The sequence below is a fragment of the Grus americana genome, chromosome 14 (assembly GCF_028858705.1).
Source record: "Grus americana isolate bGruAme1 chromosome 14, bGruAme1.mat, whole genome shotgun sequence".
In the NCBI taxonomy this organism is placed as follows: Eukaryota; Metazoa; Chordata; class Aves; order Gruiformes; family Gruidae; genus Grus; species Grus americana.
The window spans coordinates 367858-381724 of NC_072865.1; the positions used below are offsets into that span (position 1 = coordinate 367858).

A 13867-nucleotide genomic window follows, 5' to 3' on the forward strand; every position below is an offset into this window, starting at 1 on the left:
AGCGCCGCCCCCAACGCGCCCCCTCCCGCCACCACCGGCGGGCGCGCCGGGCCCGGGATCCGCCAGACCGGCGGCGGGAGCGCTCTCCCCGCGCCGGCAGCTGAACGCGACCGGCCGCGCTGCTGCGGAGCGCCCGCCGCCGCCCCAGCGCCCAGCTCCGCGCCGCTCCCGCAAGCGACGCCGGTGAGCGAGCGAGCGAGCCCGCTCCTGCCCGGCTGCCGGCACCGCCGAGCCCGCCCCGCCGCCCAGCCCCGCCCCGGAGCCCCCGCCGTGCTCCGCCCCGCGCGGAGCCGCCCGCGGCCCCGTCCGGTCCCGTCCCGTCCCGTCCCGGCGGCGCGGCGGGCATGGCGGCGGGCGGGCGGCGCGGCGGCGAGGAGCTGCCGGTGTACCTGGCGCGGCCGGGCGCGGCGGCGACGCCCCGGCAGAAGCGCGGCGGGCTCTTCTGCAGCGTCGAGGGCGCTTTCGAGAGCAAGACCCTGGACTTCGGCGCGCTGCGCGTCGGGCAGCGCCGCGCCCCGCCACCCGCCCGCCCCGAGCCCGGCCCCGGCCCCGAGCCCGGCTCGGCCCCCGGCCCCGACTCGGACGCCGGCGAGCTCCGCGCCGCCTCCGACGGGGAGCGGCTCCAGGACCTGGCCCCCGCGGACGACAGGGTAGGGACCGGGCCGGCGCGGCGGGGGCGGCGGGGCTGGTGCCGGGGCCCGTGCGGGACTCGGGGCGCTGCTGCTGGCGGCCCGGGGCGGGGGAGGGGGGGGCGGCGGGGCGCTGCCCGCGGGCGGGGGTTCGGCCGCCGCTCGCCCCCGTGCCGGGTCCCGGAGGAGCCGCGGGCGGTGCGGGCTGCCGTGCGGTGCCGGCGGTGGGCTTCTCCGCGCCGGCTTGTCCGCCGCGTCCTTCCTGCGTCTGCCCCGGGAAGGAAGGCTTTGCTGTCTTCCTCCGGTGTGCCGGGATGCTGCCAGCGCAGCGGGATGTCGGCGGTTCTCCCAAGGGGTGCTCGCCGCGTTAGCGGGAGTGGTAAAGATGAGCCTTGGAGTGGCTGACTCGGTTTACAGCAGTTGCTCTTTTTATACTTGTATGAAAGGATACCTGCCTCCTCCCTCCCGCCCCCCCCCCAAAAAAAAAAGGGGGGGGGGGATTTGGAGTTGTTGCTCCAAACACAAATCAGAAGTAGTGTCAGAAGTGAGGGACATCACATTGATCTGGAAGTGGCATCACTGAAGGTATCGTCAGGCACAAAGTTTCTCGACTTAGGCCAAACTCGGGGTAATAATCAGATTAATCCAGCTCCGCAGTGTAGATCCTTCTGCCAGAGGTTGAGATTACTTGCTCTTTTGGTTCTGGTCCCATTTATACCAGCGTGAGTTTGGCAGGAAAACAGTTAATAGTGTTGAATAAATTCCTCAGTTGGGATTTCAGTGAGCTTGTTGCTCATTTACATACGAGGCAAGTAAGGCCACTAGCTGGTCTGTTGGTCAATGAGTTAATTTGGGGCTGAGCTTTATAGTAAATAGTCACCTTAAGGGCACTGGTTTTCTAGGGTGAACAGTGCAAATTAATAAAACCCATTTAAAAAAATGGAAGCAAAAGTCACTGAAGTAAATAGCGAGTCTGTAGCTTAGCCTGAAGAAGTGGGGTGGTTGTCTCAGAGTTCTGCAGAAACCTCAGCTTGCATCCGGAGTGCAAACCTTGATAAACTGCAAACATTTGTGATCTGGAGGACTGACCTCACCAGCTAGAGCCCCACGGGAGCAGAAGCTCTGAAGTGCAATGACTTGGCCTGTTTTGGTTTTGGGGAAAAGCATCAGGCTGTCTTTAATGTCTGCTGTCTTCTGTACAAACTTCTAGCTAGGCAGCAGATTGCTTTCAGGTTTCTTCATTGCACTTTTATTTCTCCAGCCTCTGCTTTTTGGTTTCTTATTGGTACGCTATTTGGTTCCTGTTCTTGAGCTTTGCTCCTTTACAGGCCGTTTTACAGAGTCAGGAACAAAATTAACATTATTCCTATCAGTACCAACCTTGTCCACGTGGTTTGAATAGCAGCTGCAGAACTGACCACTGCATTAACAACTTTATGCTGCTGCTTGTTGGAAAAGAAGCAGAAACTCACGACAGCTTGTCTGCAGGCTTTGCTATGAGCTTCTCTTTGTTAGCCGTACCAAAAATTTGAAACAGTCTCATTCCCTTTTAAGGTCTTATGTAGACCCTTATCTCTGGAGTTTCGTAGCTGAGGTTTTCCTTCAACAGCTCCTCTCTTTGTGATGATTTCTACTCCCAGATTTCTTCCTCTGAGGCCTTGTATCTGATAAGCATCAGCAGCCAAACCCTTTTTATCTGCACGTCTTGCCTAAGAAGGTGGGAAGCTTCATATATAAGTGTTCTTGTGTGTACACGGCTGGAAGGAATCATACGATTTGGTACTACACCTTTCAAGTTTAGGAGTGTCCCAGGGTGTGACAGTCCGGATGGGAAATGTCCGTCGTGCATACCGAGCCGTGCTGTGTGCCTGCACAGCCACAGAGTTTGCGTGTGTTGAACTCTGCAGATTCAGACCACACAAAGGCCCTTTTGTCAAGGCAAATTGAACTCCTTTGAATAATTTCACAGATTAAGAAACAGAGAGAGGTTAAGTTATCCACCACCCTTGACCAAGCAACTTAGTAGGAAAGCTGAGAGTAAGAGGCTTGCCGGTGCACAGGGCAGCAGATGGAGTTACATCTGCTAATTTTTGCAGTGAACAGTTTCTTGGAAGTACGACAAACTAACACACTTTTTTTTTTTGTACTTACAATGAAAGCTCCAGCATTTCTGCAGGAAGACAACTGCAATGCGTAACTGCCCAGTGATAACATGTGATGTCATACAACCTGTCCGTGTAATACAGGTCCAGGTAGATGTTTCAACCTCACTTTGCTGTATCAGAGAGTCTATTGGAAGGGCAAAAACTGAGCTGTGGATTTGGGCACGGTGAAGCCATAGTTACGCTACAGTGAGGGTTATGGCTAAGAGCAGTTAGGTGCCGTGCCTTTGCTTCATCGGTGGAATTTGAGCTCTGCCGGTTGATTCAGGGACAGGGAGAGTGACGGGTCATTGGGGCAGGGGGCCAGGGGTACGCCCTGGCTACGGAGGCAGCTGCCTGTGCGGGCAGGTGGGCTTTCTGGACTCGGCCACATCCTGGTGCCCAGTCCTGGTGCAGGACTTGCCCAAACAAGAGATGTGCCTTTCAGGTGCTCTTTGCTAAAGGCCGGAGCCTGCTTTCCCCGGTACAAGGATCTGCTACAGCAAGGGATGTTGTTGCAGAACGCTTAGGGTTTGGAGGAACAGTGTTGGGGGGCCAGATTCTGCTCTGATCTAGACTATTCACAGAGACCTTATTTAACAAGGGCAATTTAACTCGGTGCAGGATTCCGTCAGTAATAGCCTATGTCGACTCTACCGTTGTGAAGTTTCCTGCAGATTTCCTCGAGAGTCGCCATGCCTTTTGTCTAACCAGAGTGTATTACAACACTTACTTTACTACAGTGAAGTCAAAGAGAGTTTCTCTGTAGGTCGCAGACAACACCCTCTGAATTCCTGTGGTAAGGATGTTCACCGAGGGCTAGTAACGTATGAATAGATACCGGAGAGCTGCACGGCTTACTTTGAGGAGCTGGGAAGGAGCTTTACACAGCAAAGGGAGGCCTCTGTGCTCTGTGCCTGGGAAGAAGGTAACCAGAAGTCTGAAGTAGCCTCCTCCATGTACCTCCTTGCTGCTCAGCCGTGCAGAGACCCTGCTTTTTCATCCTCCTGTTCAGTAACACGGGCAGGAGCACTCGGCTCATTGCTCTCACCCCCAGACGTTTCGTCCCATCCTGCTGCGTGGTTCTGCAGTGAAGTCGTCATTTCCAAGGCAACTGGCCGTGGTCCCACAAACACGGGATTGCAGCTTCACCGCAGGCTGGGGCAGCTCCATCAGCCTGGCGGCCGGGGAGGAGGAGGAGAAGGAGAAGGAGGCGGCTCCCACCCTTTGCAGGAGCCAGGAGTGTGAGGGAAACTGCAGGGCAGAGAAACTACAGGGGTCCGTCCCCTCCACAGCACCCGCTGGAGCCAGCCCTTGGCTTTCTCCTGGAGGCAGCCAGTGTCACACGTGCCTCGTCGTGTCCACTCATTGACACCACTTGGATTCAGTTTGTGATAAATCCTGGAAAGACACGCAGGGCTGCCTCAAATGGAGAAGGAAGCTTGAACGAACTCAATTCTTTTTCTTTTTCTGACACTTGTAAAATGTGCTATGACTTCAGCCTTCAGCTTTTTTGTTTCCATTGCCAGTAATTTATAGCAGAAACACCAAGCCAACAGCAGTCTCTCCCTTACCAGTGAACTTAGCATGATCTAAGAGTTGCAGTTGTGCACTGCCTTTTAGCACAGTTTAAAATCTTGCATTTATGGAAAGGATCATAAAGCACTTTGATAGCATTAATTCATAACCTCAGTATCACCCCATTCATCAGAGAGCTCAGATTTTTGTTTTGGTTTTACGGTTTGTTGTTTTTTTGGGTTTTTTTTAAGAGAAGGATTTGGAGTTACATTATTTCTGGTATTTCTACAAACAATAGAAACAAACCTAGGCTACTGAAGTAGTTCCCACAATGCAAATACAACAGTGAAACCTGTATTATAATTCATGGAGTTTGATGGTAAATTCTCTGATCTTTATTGAAAAAAAACCTGCACATTTTTGTTTGTGTTTTTTAAGAAATCTTATGCCTGAAGTACAACAATAAGAGGTCAGTTCTTTGGCCGTTCACGTCGGGATACGGATTATTGCCAGCAGTTAAGCAAAACTGCAAAGTTTGCTAAACTACCCCCCTGTAAGAAGACACAGATACTAAATCTCATGGGAGTTATGTGCTAGGGATAGTTTTCTAAAGAAATTAGGGATTCAAATTCAAGAGTTCCTACTTGCTGCAAAGAGTTTTTGTTTTACCAAAACCCTCACCCTAACATGAAAATAGTTTGATTTATCGCGCTGCCTTGTGGCAACAGTCTCTGGCTTCCTTCTGCCCTCATTCTCGGCTCTGGGTGGTCAAGGCTTTGGAAGCCAGCTGGCCCCGGTGTTGTGGGTGGTGCAGTCGGAGCAGGGAGCTGGCACCGGAGGTACCTGGGGGTACCTGGCCACCACATCCGTGAGGCACTGTGACGGCGCGCGAGCTCACACTGCTGGGGCTTCGGAAGGATGCTGCTGTTATTCTGGGTGATGCGTTCATGTTTTCATGAGCAGCTTCCAGAGTAGCTGAGATTGCTTCTCCCTTGACCACAGACCAGCCGTGGGCTTGCTCAGTGCTCTGGTGGGGGATGCCACCAGAAAAACACCTGCAGCAGGACATGGCATCGGCGATGCAGCAGCTTCTCTCCTCTGAAGAGGTTCTGGCCGATGAAGCCCAGCAGGACACGAGGGGCCTCTGTCCGTGCCAAGCTGCCGGCTTCAGGGCGAGGCGCAGAAACAAAGGGCTGATTCCCTGGCGTCTGACCCTGACAGAGGTGTCGCGGAGGTGTCGCCGGGAGCCTCCTGGCAGGTAGCCTTCGATCAACAAACATACTTTGGGAACCAAACTACATGAGCTGCGTGGACGTTTCTTGTTCTCACAAATTTGTGTGACTTTTGAGATGCCCATTTTAGGAAAGAAAGGAAAACAATGAAAAATTCTGTGAAGTAGCTTAACATTTTGAGATTTGCAAGGCAAGACTCGGTGCTTTCTCACTTGGAAGAGGCTTTGTTGTGCTGGAAACTCCTCTAAGCATTTTTTATGAGCATAGTTGAAAGTGTCAAACGCAAACTTCAGTAGGTTTAAATTGAAGTGAAACATTGTGGTTTGGCCGCAGCAAAATAGTTGACTCCATCCAAAATAATCTTTTCCTTTTCTTTTTATCTAAGATGTCAGTACCTCCAACAGGCCAGAACAACCCCAGCTCTGCCTGTCCACCGGGTGGGAGGAGTGTTTGTCTCTGATACGTGCCAGCCGTGCCAGGGCAAGGCAGACTAGGCTTTTGGGGGCTTTCGGGGGCTTTCGTTTGCTAACTGATGGTGTCTTGCTGGCAGACAGGCAGCTGCCAAGACACGGGTCTTCCAGGAGGGCTCAGCGGAGTCCCGGGGTTGTAGCTCAGCAGCTTTTATGTGTCACTCGGCTGCTACGCTGCTCTGCTCTTCTTGCGCCGCACGCCTGGCAGTGGCCTCTCCTGGGGTGGGCGAGCAGGGTGCCCGGTGTGTGGCCTCTCCTGGGGTGGGCGAGCAGGGTGCCCGGGGGCCCCTCACGCTGCTTTGCTTTTGCAGAAAGGTTTTGCTCGCAGTCCCACCCGGGCAGCCCAAGTCCCACAGCGGTTGGGCTGGTGGCTGGCTGCCGGCACCCTCCGCACCGGACACGTGGATCAAAGCATCTTGGAAGAAGCTGAGCTCTTGTCTGCGAAGGGAGGGCACTTGGACGTGGCCTGATCCTGTGCATGCCCTCTCAGCTGGGCTGCCAGCACTGGAGCGTGAGCTTGCAAACTTGAGTAGGTGGATACAGCTCCATAGGAAGATTGTATGGGGCGTAAAGGGAGGGCGCATGAATTGTTTAGTGGGAAGCTGTATGCATCTGTGTTAGAAGCAACTCTTCTCCAGTATCACTGGTGATCTGGGAGGAAAGGTACAGCGTGTGAGCAGGTGACAGTGATGTTGTGAATGCCAGCTAGGGAGGAACAATCCCAACGTGGACTTGAGGACTCAGAGACGTGAGCTGGGAATGAGAAAAAGAGATTCAGCTCTGAAAAGTGTGAGCAGACAGATCTAAAGACTGTAAAATGCAGATGCCATTGCAAATGGCATCAAAACAAGGAGGTTTTGTGATAGGACCCAGAAAACTCATTTCATATGTGTGGCCTACTCTCCAGAGATGTCTGGGTGAGTGCAAAGCTGATCACTGACAGTCAGCCCTAATCCCAAGGAAAACCACAGTGGAGAACTGCTAGAGCTGCATTTGCTCTGTCACTTTACTTCAGACGAAAGCTTTCCCTACACAGATCCCTTCCATCGTCACCTCTGTGCAGAGGTGGAAGGCGGAGAACATTGATTTTTCTGCCGGGGAGCAGTTGCTATGGATGGCTGGAGGAAACGGGAGGAAGAAACAAAAAACAAACATGCCGGCAGCCTTCCTGGAGACAGGGCTGTGAAGCTGGAAAATATAGGTGGACCTTGGCTCGTTCAGCTGGCTGGCTCTCAGCCGCGGGTCGTATCCAGCAGCATCTTTCCCATCGCTCTGCTGGGAACAGCCGAGCTCCATTTTACAACACATGGATTTGGATCTGGTAACGGGTGTTTCTGTTCAGCTGAGGGGGGAAAAGAAGTGATGCTGAGCAGAGAGGTCAGACCTTTCTAGTCCTTGCTCTGCAAGTCAAAGAGGACAAGATTGGTGCCTGTATTTCACAGTCATGGGCTGCCCCGTCCATGCTCTGAGGGAATTGGGTCATTTCAGTGGAAATCCAGGTGCTGTTGTGTAGCCAAAGCTCACCCCATGGAGGGGGCTAAGTGTGAAGTGGCAGCCATCTCCCTCCAGGCTTGGCATTAGCGTTTCACCAGGGATGACCTTTCGGGCTGGGTGGTCTCCTCTGGCCCTGGCGCAGCAGGAAGGAGGGAGGGAGGGAGGGAGGCAGCTGCCCGCGGTGGGAGCAGGCGTCCCCAGCGGGTCGGTGCTGTGTGCCGTTTCCCCCATTGCAACAGGCCGTGGGACATCCAGACATCCAGACAGCTCGCTGCACCATCCCGGGTGCTGGCGTGGCTGCAGGCGTTGTTGGGGAGGCTGCGGGATGTGTCCTAAAGAACAGGATTGTCGGCTTGTGCTGTGAAAGCGTGCATCCCCAGCCATTCTGCCATGGGTCAGGCCTCAAGAACGCTAACATGGGATTAAAGATCGTGAGATGACAAAGCAGCCAGGCATGCTGTGTTCTCTTTGTCTGCAGCAGCTGTGATTGCTAATAGCATCCTGCTTTGCTGGTGCCTGTGACTATCACAGGACTTTGTGGTAGCGCTCCAGGGACAGCTTTAAGGCATCCCTGTGCCTGTCGTGGACGGTCAGGGATGTCTGTTGCATCACAGCAGTGACGTGAGATCCTTGCTCTGTGCTTGGGCACCTGCCAAGACCCTGTCCCAGCCATGGTCCAGCGGCGTGGGTAGCTGGTGTGCCTGGAGTTGCTTGGGTAGCTACTGCTACGGCAGTCGTCCCCGGAGAGCTGTCTGCAGGCTGTCCTGTGTCACAGAGTGGGTCACAATGCCTGTGTTTTTGCTAGGATGAGGTAGAGTTCAAATTGCACAAAAAAACTTCACAGAAGTTCTGCGTCAGTGGAGAAAGGAAACAACAGGTTGTACCTTTTGCGTCATGGTGAAATAGCTGAACCTAATAAAAATCCTATTTCTCAACATACACATTAAAGAAGTAAGGAGTGACCTAAGTTTGGCTTAGTCCTTCCCATCATGTCAGAGACTGATGTATGAGGGAGTAGGGAGAGAGGCAGAAGGGACTGAGCTACCGTCGTCGGATGCAGCACATGCTCTGATCCCATGTGGGAGAAGAGCTGTGCCACCGTCGCAGCTGCACTTATCCTGCACGTGGCACGACTCTGGATCTGTTCGTGGGTGGGGTTTGGGTCTGTGGTTTACAGCATCTGGTTTTCTCTGGGATGTAAAATAGATGGTGCTTGAGTGAGCTGAGCCAGGCTGCTGGCGGGAGCCAACCCCAGCCGGGTACCTTCAGTTTTAGAGATGCCTGTGGAGAGGGGAGCTCTCGTTAGCCAGGCTTTTGCCAGTTAGAGGAGGGGTACCCGTGTGCTCCCTGTGTCTGCTGGCCGGGCGTATCAGACCTCCTGCAGAGGATGCAGCGTGGGCTCGATGTCCCTGGACTTCATTCTTTTGTGGGCCTCTTTGCCGCGACAGCAGCCTGCAGCAGGGCCTCTGCTCGTGGCTGAGGACTGAAGAACTATTTCTGAGTGTTTCTTTGGTGCCCTGGATCACCACCCGCTTGGCCAGGAGCCTCCTTGCCTTGGCGTTGCTGGGAGGATCCTGTCCAGGCTGGGTGTCTGTGTCCGTGGGACAGGCCGCGGGGCCGGAGGTGCTGGTGGGGGGAGAAGGGCTGCAGGGAGGGACAGGGAAGGTGACAGCAGCACCCTCCAGCAGCTGCACCAGCCATGGGTCCCAGAGGGTCTGGCCCTATGCTCTGGTGACGTCCTGGGGCAGGAGCACCCGTCACTGGCCCTGTGCTGCTGGCACTGGGCATCTCTGCCAGGCTAGGGGCTGGACGAGGGCAGAACAATTCTGACTGGGAATGAAATGTCTCTCAGGGCACCCCTCATTTTTTCCTGCAAGCCTGGTTGTATGTTCTGCTACTTCTGCTGCTTTACCAAAATGCTGCTTTAATTTGGACCCTACCTCTGCACTCAGGTTTTAAGCCCTTGAGCCCCTGAGGCCATTTTCAGATTCAATTTTTGCCTCCATTGTGCCTCCAAACACTGGCTATCCAGAGGTGGCTTGCTCCGGAGAAATGAGGGATCTAGTCATGCACAAAGCCTAGAATCCTAGAATCATAGAATCTTTAAGGTTGGAAAAGACCTCTAGTATCATCAAGTCCAACTGTCGACCCAACACCACCATGTCTACTAAACCATGTCCCGAAGTGCCGTGTCTACATGTTTTTTGAACACCTCCAGGGATGGTGACTCCACCACCTCTCTGGGCAGCCTGTTCCAATGCCTGACCACTCTTTTGGTGAAGAAATTTTTCCTAATATCTAATCTAAACCTCCCCTGATGCAACTTGAGATCATTTCCTCTTGTCCTTTCGCTAATTACTTGGGAGAAGAGACCAAAACCCACCTCACTACGACCTCCTTTGAGGTGTAGAGAGCAATAAGGTCTCCCCTCAGCCTCCTCTTCTCCAGACTAAACAACCCTAGTTCCCTTAGCCGCTCCTCATCAGACTTGTGCTCCAGACCCTTTACCAGCTTCTCCAGACACGCTCCAGCACCTCAATGTCCTTCTTGTACTGAGGGGCCCCAAACTGTTGAGCTGGGCCTCTGGGCTGCAACTGGTAGCAAAAGCCCATGATGAATACCACGTCAACATCACCAACTGCCCCCTCCCACCTTCCTCTCCCTCTCTGGCCACTGTTGCACTTCAGCATAGGTGGAGGTTAGGAGTCTCGTACGGTAGACTAATGCACCCTGGTGTTAGGCCTGTTCTTAATTGCCTCCCGTGGGCAGTGTAGGGTAGTCCACAAGCCTCAAGGTGTTCCCAAGCCACAGGGTAGAAATGGGTATTTCTGATAGGGACGCTGTCCTGGGATTTGCTGTGGATATGCTGGAGTCACTGTGGGCTCCTGACGGTCAAGGGCAATCCCTTCTGGGGACTTCTGCGTTTCCAGAGCCTTTGTTACATTCCATGAAGCATCTCAGACGAGGATTTTGTGGATGGCATTGCCTGTTGCCTTAGTCCAAAGGAGGAAGAAAGGAATGGTCCTGAAATTGCTCTGACTGCTAGTCCTTAATAAGGCTGCAAATAAATTCTGGCTTGAGCAAGTACCCACCCTAATGTCAGTTTGGACAGGTGATTGAAATGATGTGGTAATCCAGCTGGAATGGCAGAAACGCCTACTACTTTTAATGTAATGGTTCCTTGAAAACATTAAATGCTGAAGTTTAGTTTAGTTTGTTTCAGGCCATACATCTGCTGATTTCTCTCCTTGTTTCCACTGCCAAAGCCCTGATGTATATTCTAGCCAGGAGAAAACTAAGCAGAGTTGCTCCATTGTGGAAGAACTTGTGTCACTGCCCGCCACCTGCCTTGTACAATGTGTGTCTCCTGCTGCCTCCTGGCAGACCTCACTTGCGTCCCGCACGAGCAGCTGAGTTTCAGACTCTTTCCCGTTCGTGTGTGCTCCAGAGTGGGAGTTTGAAGGGATGCAGACCTCCGTGTTGCTTCTGGGAGATGGTGTGGGTGGTGGGAATGGTGCAAAAGCCAGTGTAGTTGTGGGTCTCACTGAGAACCAGTGGGCTTTCTTCCCAGTTTTTTCCAGCTTTGTCTCTCAAGTTGAACATCAGAGATTTCAACTGGAGAGCTGGAGCCAACAGCACTGAACAGCATGATTGTAAATTGCTTGTGAGCACTCGTCACTTGGAGCTGGACTCCCCCACAGAAGTAAGGGTGACCACATGGATCTCAGTGGGAAGGGGACAAAGAGTGTGGAGGGAGAGGCGCAGCTCTGGGTCAACAACCCCCTTCCTCAGGGACAGCACGCACGAGCACAAGAAAAGCTTCTCCGAAGTTTTTGTGTGGTGGAAGTTCCTGGTGTGCTGGGGTTGGTGTGACCAACCTCTTGAGACTCTGTGTCCTGCCAGAGGTTCCATGTGGCGAGGGTGCACCACCTGTGGTGTTTCTGTCCCTTGGATTCACTGTGCCCCGAGGTAGCTCAGCCCCTGATGGGGGCTCTCATCTGCTAGGAGAGAAGAGGGGATGGTTTTATGCAAAGAATACATATGAGGAGGAGGAGACTGCACGCGTGTGGACGGGCTGTCCTGACAGGTCTGCTGAACATCGTGACCATTGAGCCCTGATTATTCCATGCCTGTTTATACTCACTGTACCTTGGCTGGGCCTGTCTGTAAGAGCTGTTGATCACAGACGTGTAGGGCTGGTGGGATATGCTTTCAGCCTTTGCGCTAGAGCTGGGTCAGCAGCATCCTGGTTTTTACAGACAGGTGCTGAGTGTGGCTGCTGAGCTTTGACAACCACAGTCAGAGCTGGGTTTGCTTTGGTGACAAAGTCCTTGCAGCAGCACGTGCCTTCTACTCCATCTTCACACCGCTGGTGGTCCTCACCATGCTTCCTGTCACCTATCGTGGCTATCACAAGCTGTCACAAGCATCTAGACCCATGTTATCCCTGTAGGTGTTTCTGAGGAGGTTATGAGCTGTAGGAGTATTGCCATTTTTAAATAACTTCCAAATTGACCATGCTTCTTGTGGAGGATGTTTCGAAGCATGCATGTAACACCGTGCTGACTGCACCTGGCAGAGGTCCTATGGTCTTTTTCCATTTTGAATGTTTTGGGCCCAGGGCAGCATGTTTTACTGTGTATTTGTGTGAGTGTCACATAGCAACCAGGAGGAAAGCATGTCTCTTCAAAAGAAGGGTCTGAAGTCACTGTGGTTGGCCAGCATCCAAGGGGGCTGATGCAAGCTCAGCTCTTGAAACTGTCCAAGTGCTCAAGTCAGCAGCATCTGTCTGCATAGTCATTTATCTATTATTAACTAATTAACTGCTACTGCTGACAAAATAACATGGTACCACCCAGCACAGGGATACTCTTAAATTTTCTGGAAAATGAGTGAGTGAAGTTTCAGGAGGTTTGGTGATAGGAGTTGAGGGTCTTTCTCATGTCCCAGCCCCAGCCAGTCTAATTTCAGTAGAGACAAGGACCTGTTCTTGAAGCATCACAGCATTGTGGCAAGAACAGTACAGTCTGGTACCTCATTTCCTCCCCACACCCTCCTCGGCCACAGAAGCTCCAGCACAGCCCTGCTCCCTCATTCCCTTCCTGGCATTTGCAGACACGTCCCTGCCCATGGATCCACCGGGGAGGGGGACGGCTTTCAACCCATCTCCTGCCAACTGCTGGGGTGCACCAGCTCACAGGCAGCAGCACGGGAGCTGCAGGAAGGGAGAGGCAGGAGGCAGCAGTCTAGCTGGGCCAAGCAGCCCACGCAATTTTGCAGATATCCTTGTAGTCCTGGCAGTAATAAGTAGGTTATTGAGAAGCTGCTGACTTTCACTTTAAGCTGGTGAAAGCTTTTTGGGTTTAGAATAAATACGTATCCAGTAAAACTTTCTAAGAGCTTCAGTGGAAGCACACACAGAATAACGAATTCAGTAATAAAAGCGTTGGGCTGGGTTACTGAGCCAGTGGAGACATCAAAGGTTGTGGTAAGGGAGGGCTGCCATACCAATCTGTGTACTTAAACCCTTCGGCAAGGAGAACATACAATTAACACTATTGAGCGTGACCCTCCACTGAACCCTGGCATCAGAGTATGTGCTCCAGACAGTCCACGCTGCGATCACCCGCTTCTCCAGAGCTTGGTAGCAGTCAAAGTTGGCTGCAACGTCAGGGGTTGTGCTACGAAGATTGCTTTGCTTGTGCATGCGCTGGTGAGCAGAGGGCTCTTCGGGCCCCTGCAGCCATTGCAAACCATAGTTAGGTTCGAGTTCAGAAAGCAAACTGAAGGGAGGGTTGGGTGTTGATCACGCGGGTCAGACAGCTTGTTTTTCGAGCAGGAAGTAGAAATTGGATTTACAGCAATGCCTGTGCCCGGTGTGGCTGTAAGATTTGGCTAACGGAGGACACACCATTAGCTGCTGCCTGGCAGCAGAATCTGTAGGAAGATCTCCTTGATGGCATTCAGAGCTCTGCACGTGAGGAGTCGCAGCTGGCCTGGGAGAGAAAGTGAGATTCAGGCTCAGCCATGGCTCTGCAGCGCAGCAGACCTGCCGGCAGCATCATGGATGGTGTCAGACAGGAGAGGGCAGACAAGTCCTTCCCATCATAGTACGGCTTCAGCTGGCCCAGCCCTGGCGCGCTGTCAGTGGGGGTCATCTCAGCACACACCGAGTACTTGTAACCAATTCCACGGTTTAAACCTTCCTACCAAGATCATAGCTGAGGAAATACAGAAGTCCTAACTGCTGCCAACACTTTTAGTGTTTACATAGGATACAAGATTCCCGGAGTCAGATGCATAGTGCATTTTACTATTTTTAAAATGTTTCCAATTCTTGTGCTTGTGAAAGAAAGTTTAAGGTGATCCAAATGCACTCCAGC

The 13867-nt window shown here is 52.9% G+C and overlaps 1 protein-coding gene across 1 annotated transcript in view; it reads left to right on the forward strand.

Annotated features, from left to right (window-relative positions):
• Positions 1 to 265: 265 nt before the first annotated feature.
• DPYSL3 (dihydropyrimidinase like 3) overlaps positions 266 to 13867 on the forward strand; it is a 39746-nt gene continuing 26144 nt past the window's right edge. The window contains exon 1 of the mRNA XM_054842060.1: positions 266 to 650. Within this exon, the coding sequence (XP_054698035.1) occupies positions 345 to 650 (306 nt within the window). The 5' untranslated portion in view covers positions 266 to 344. The remainder of the gene's footprint in view (positions 651 to 13867) is intronic.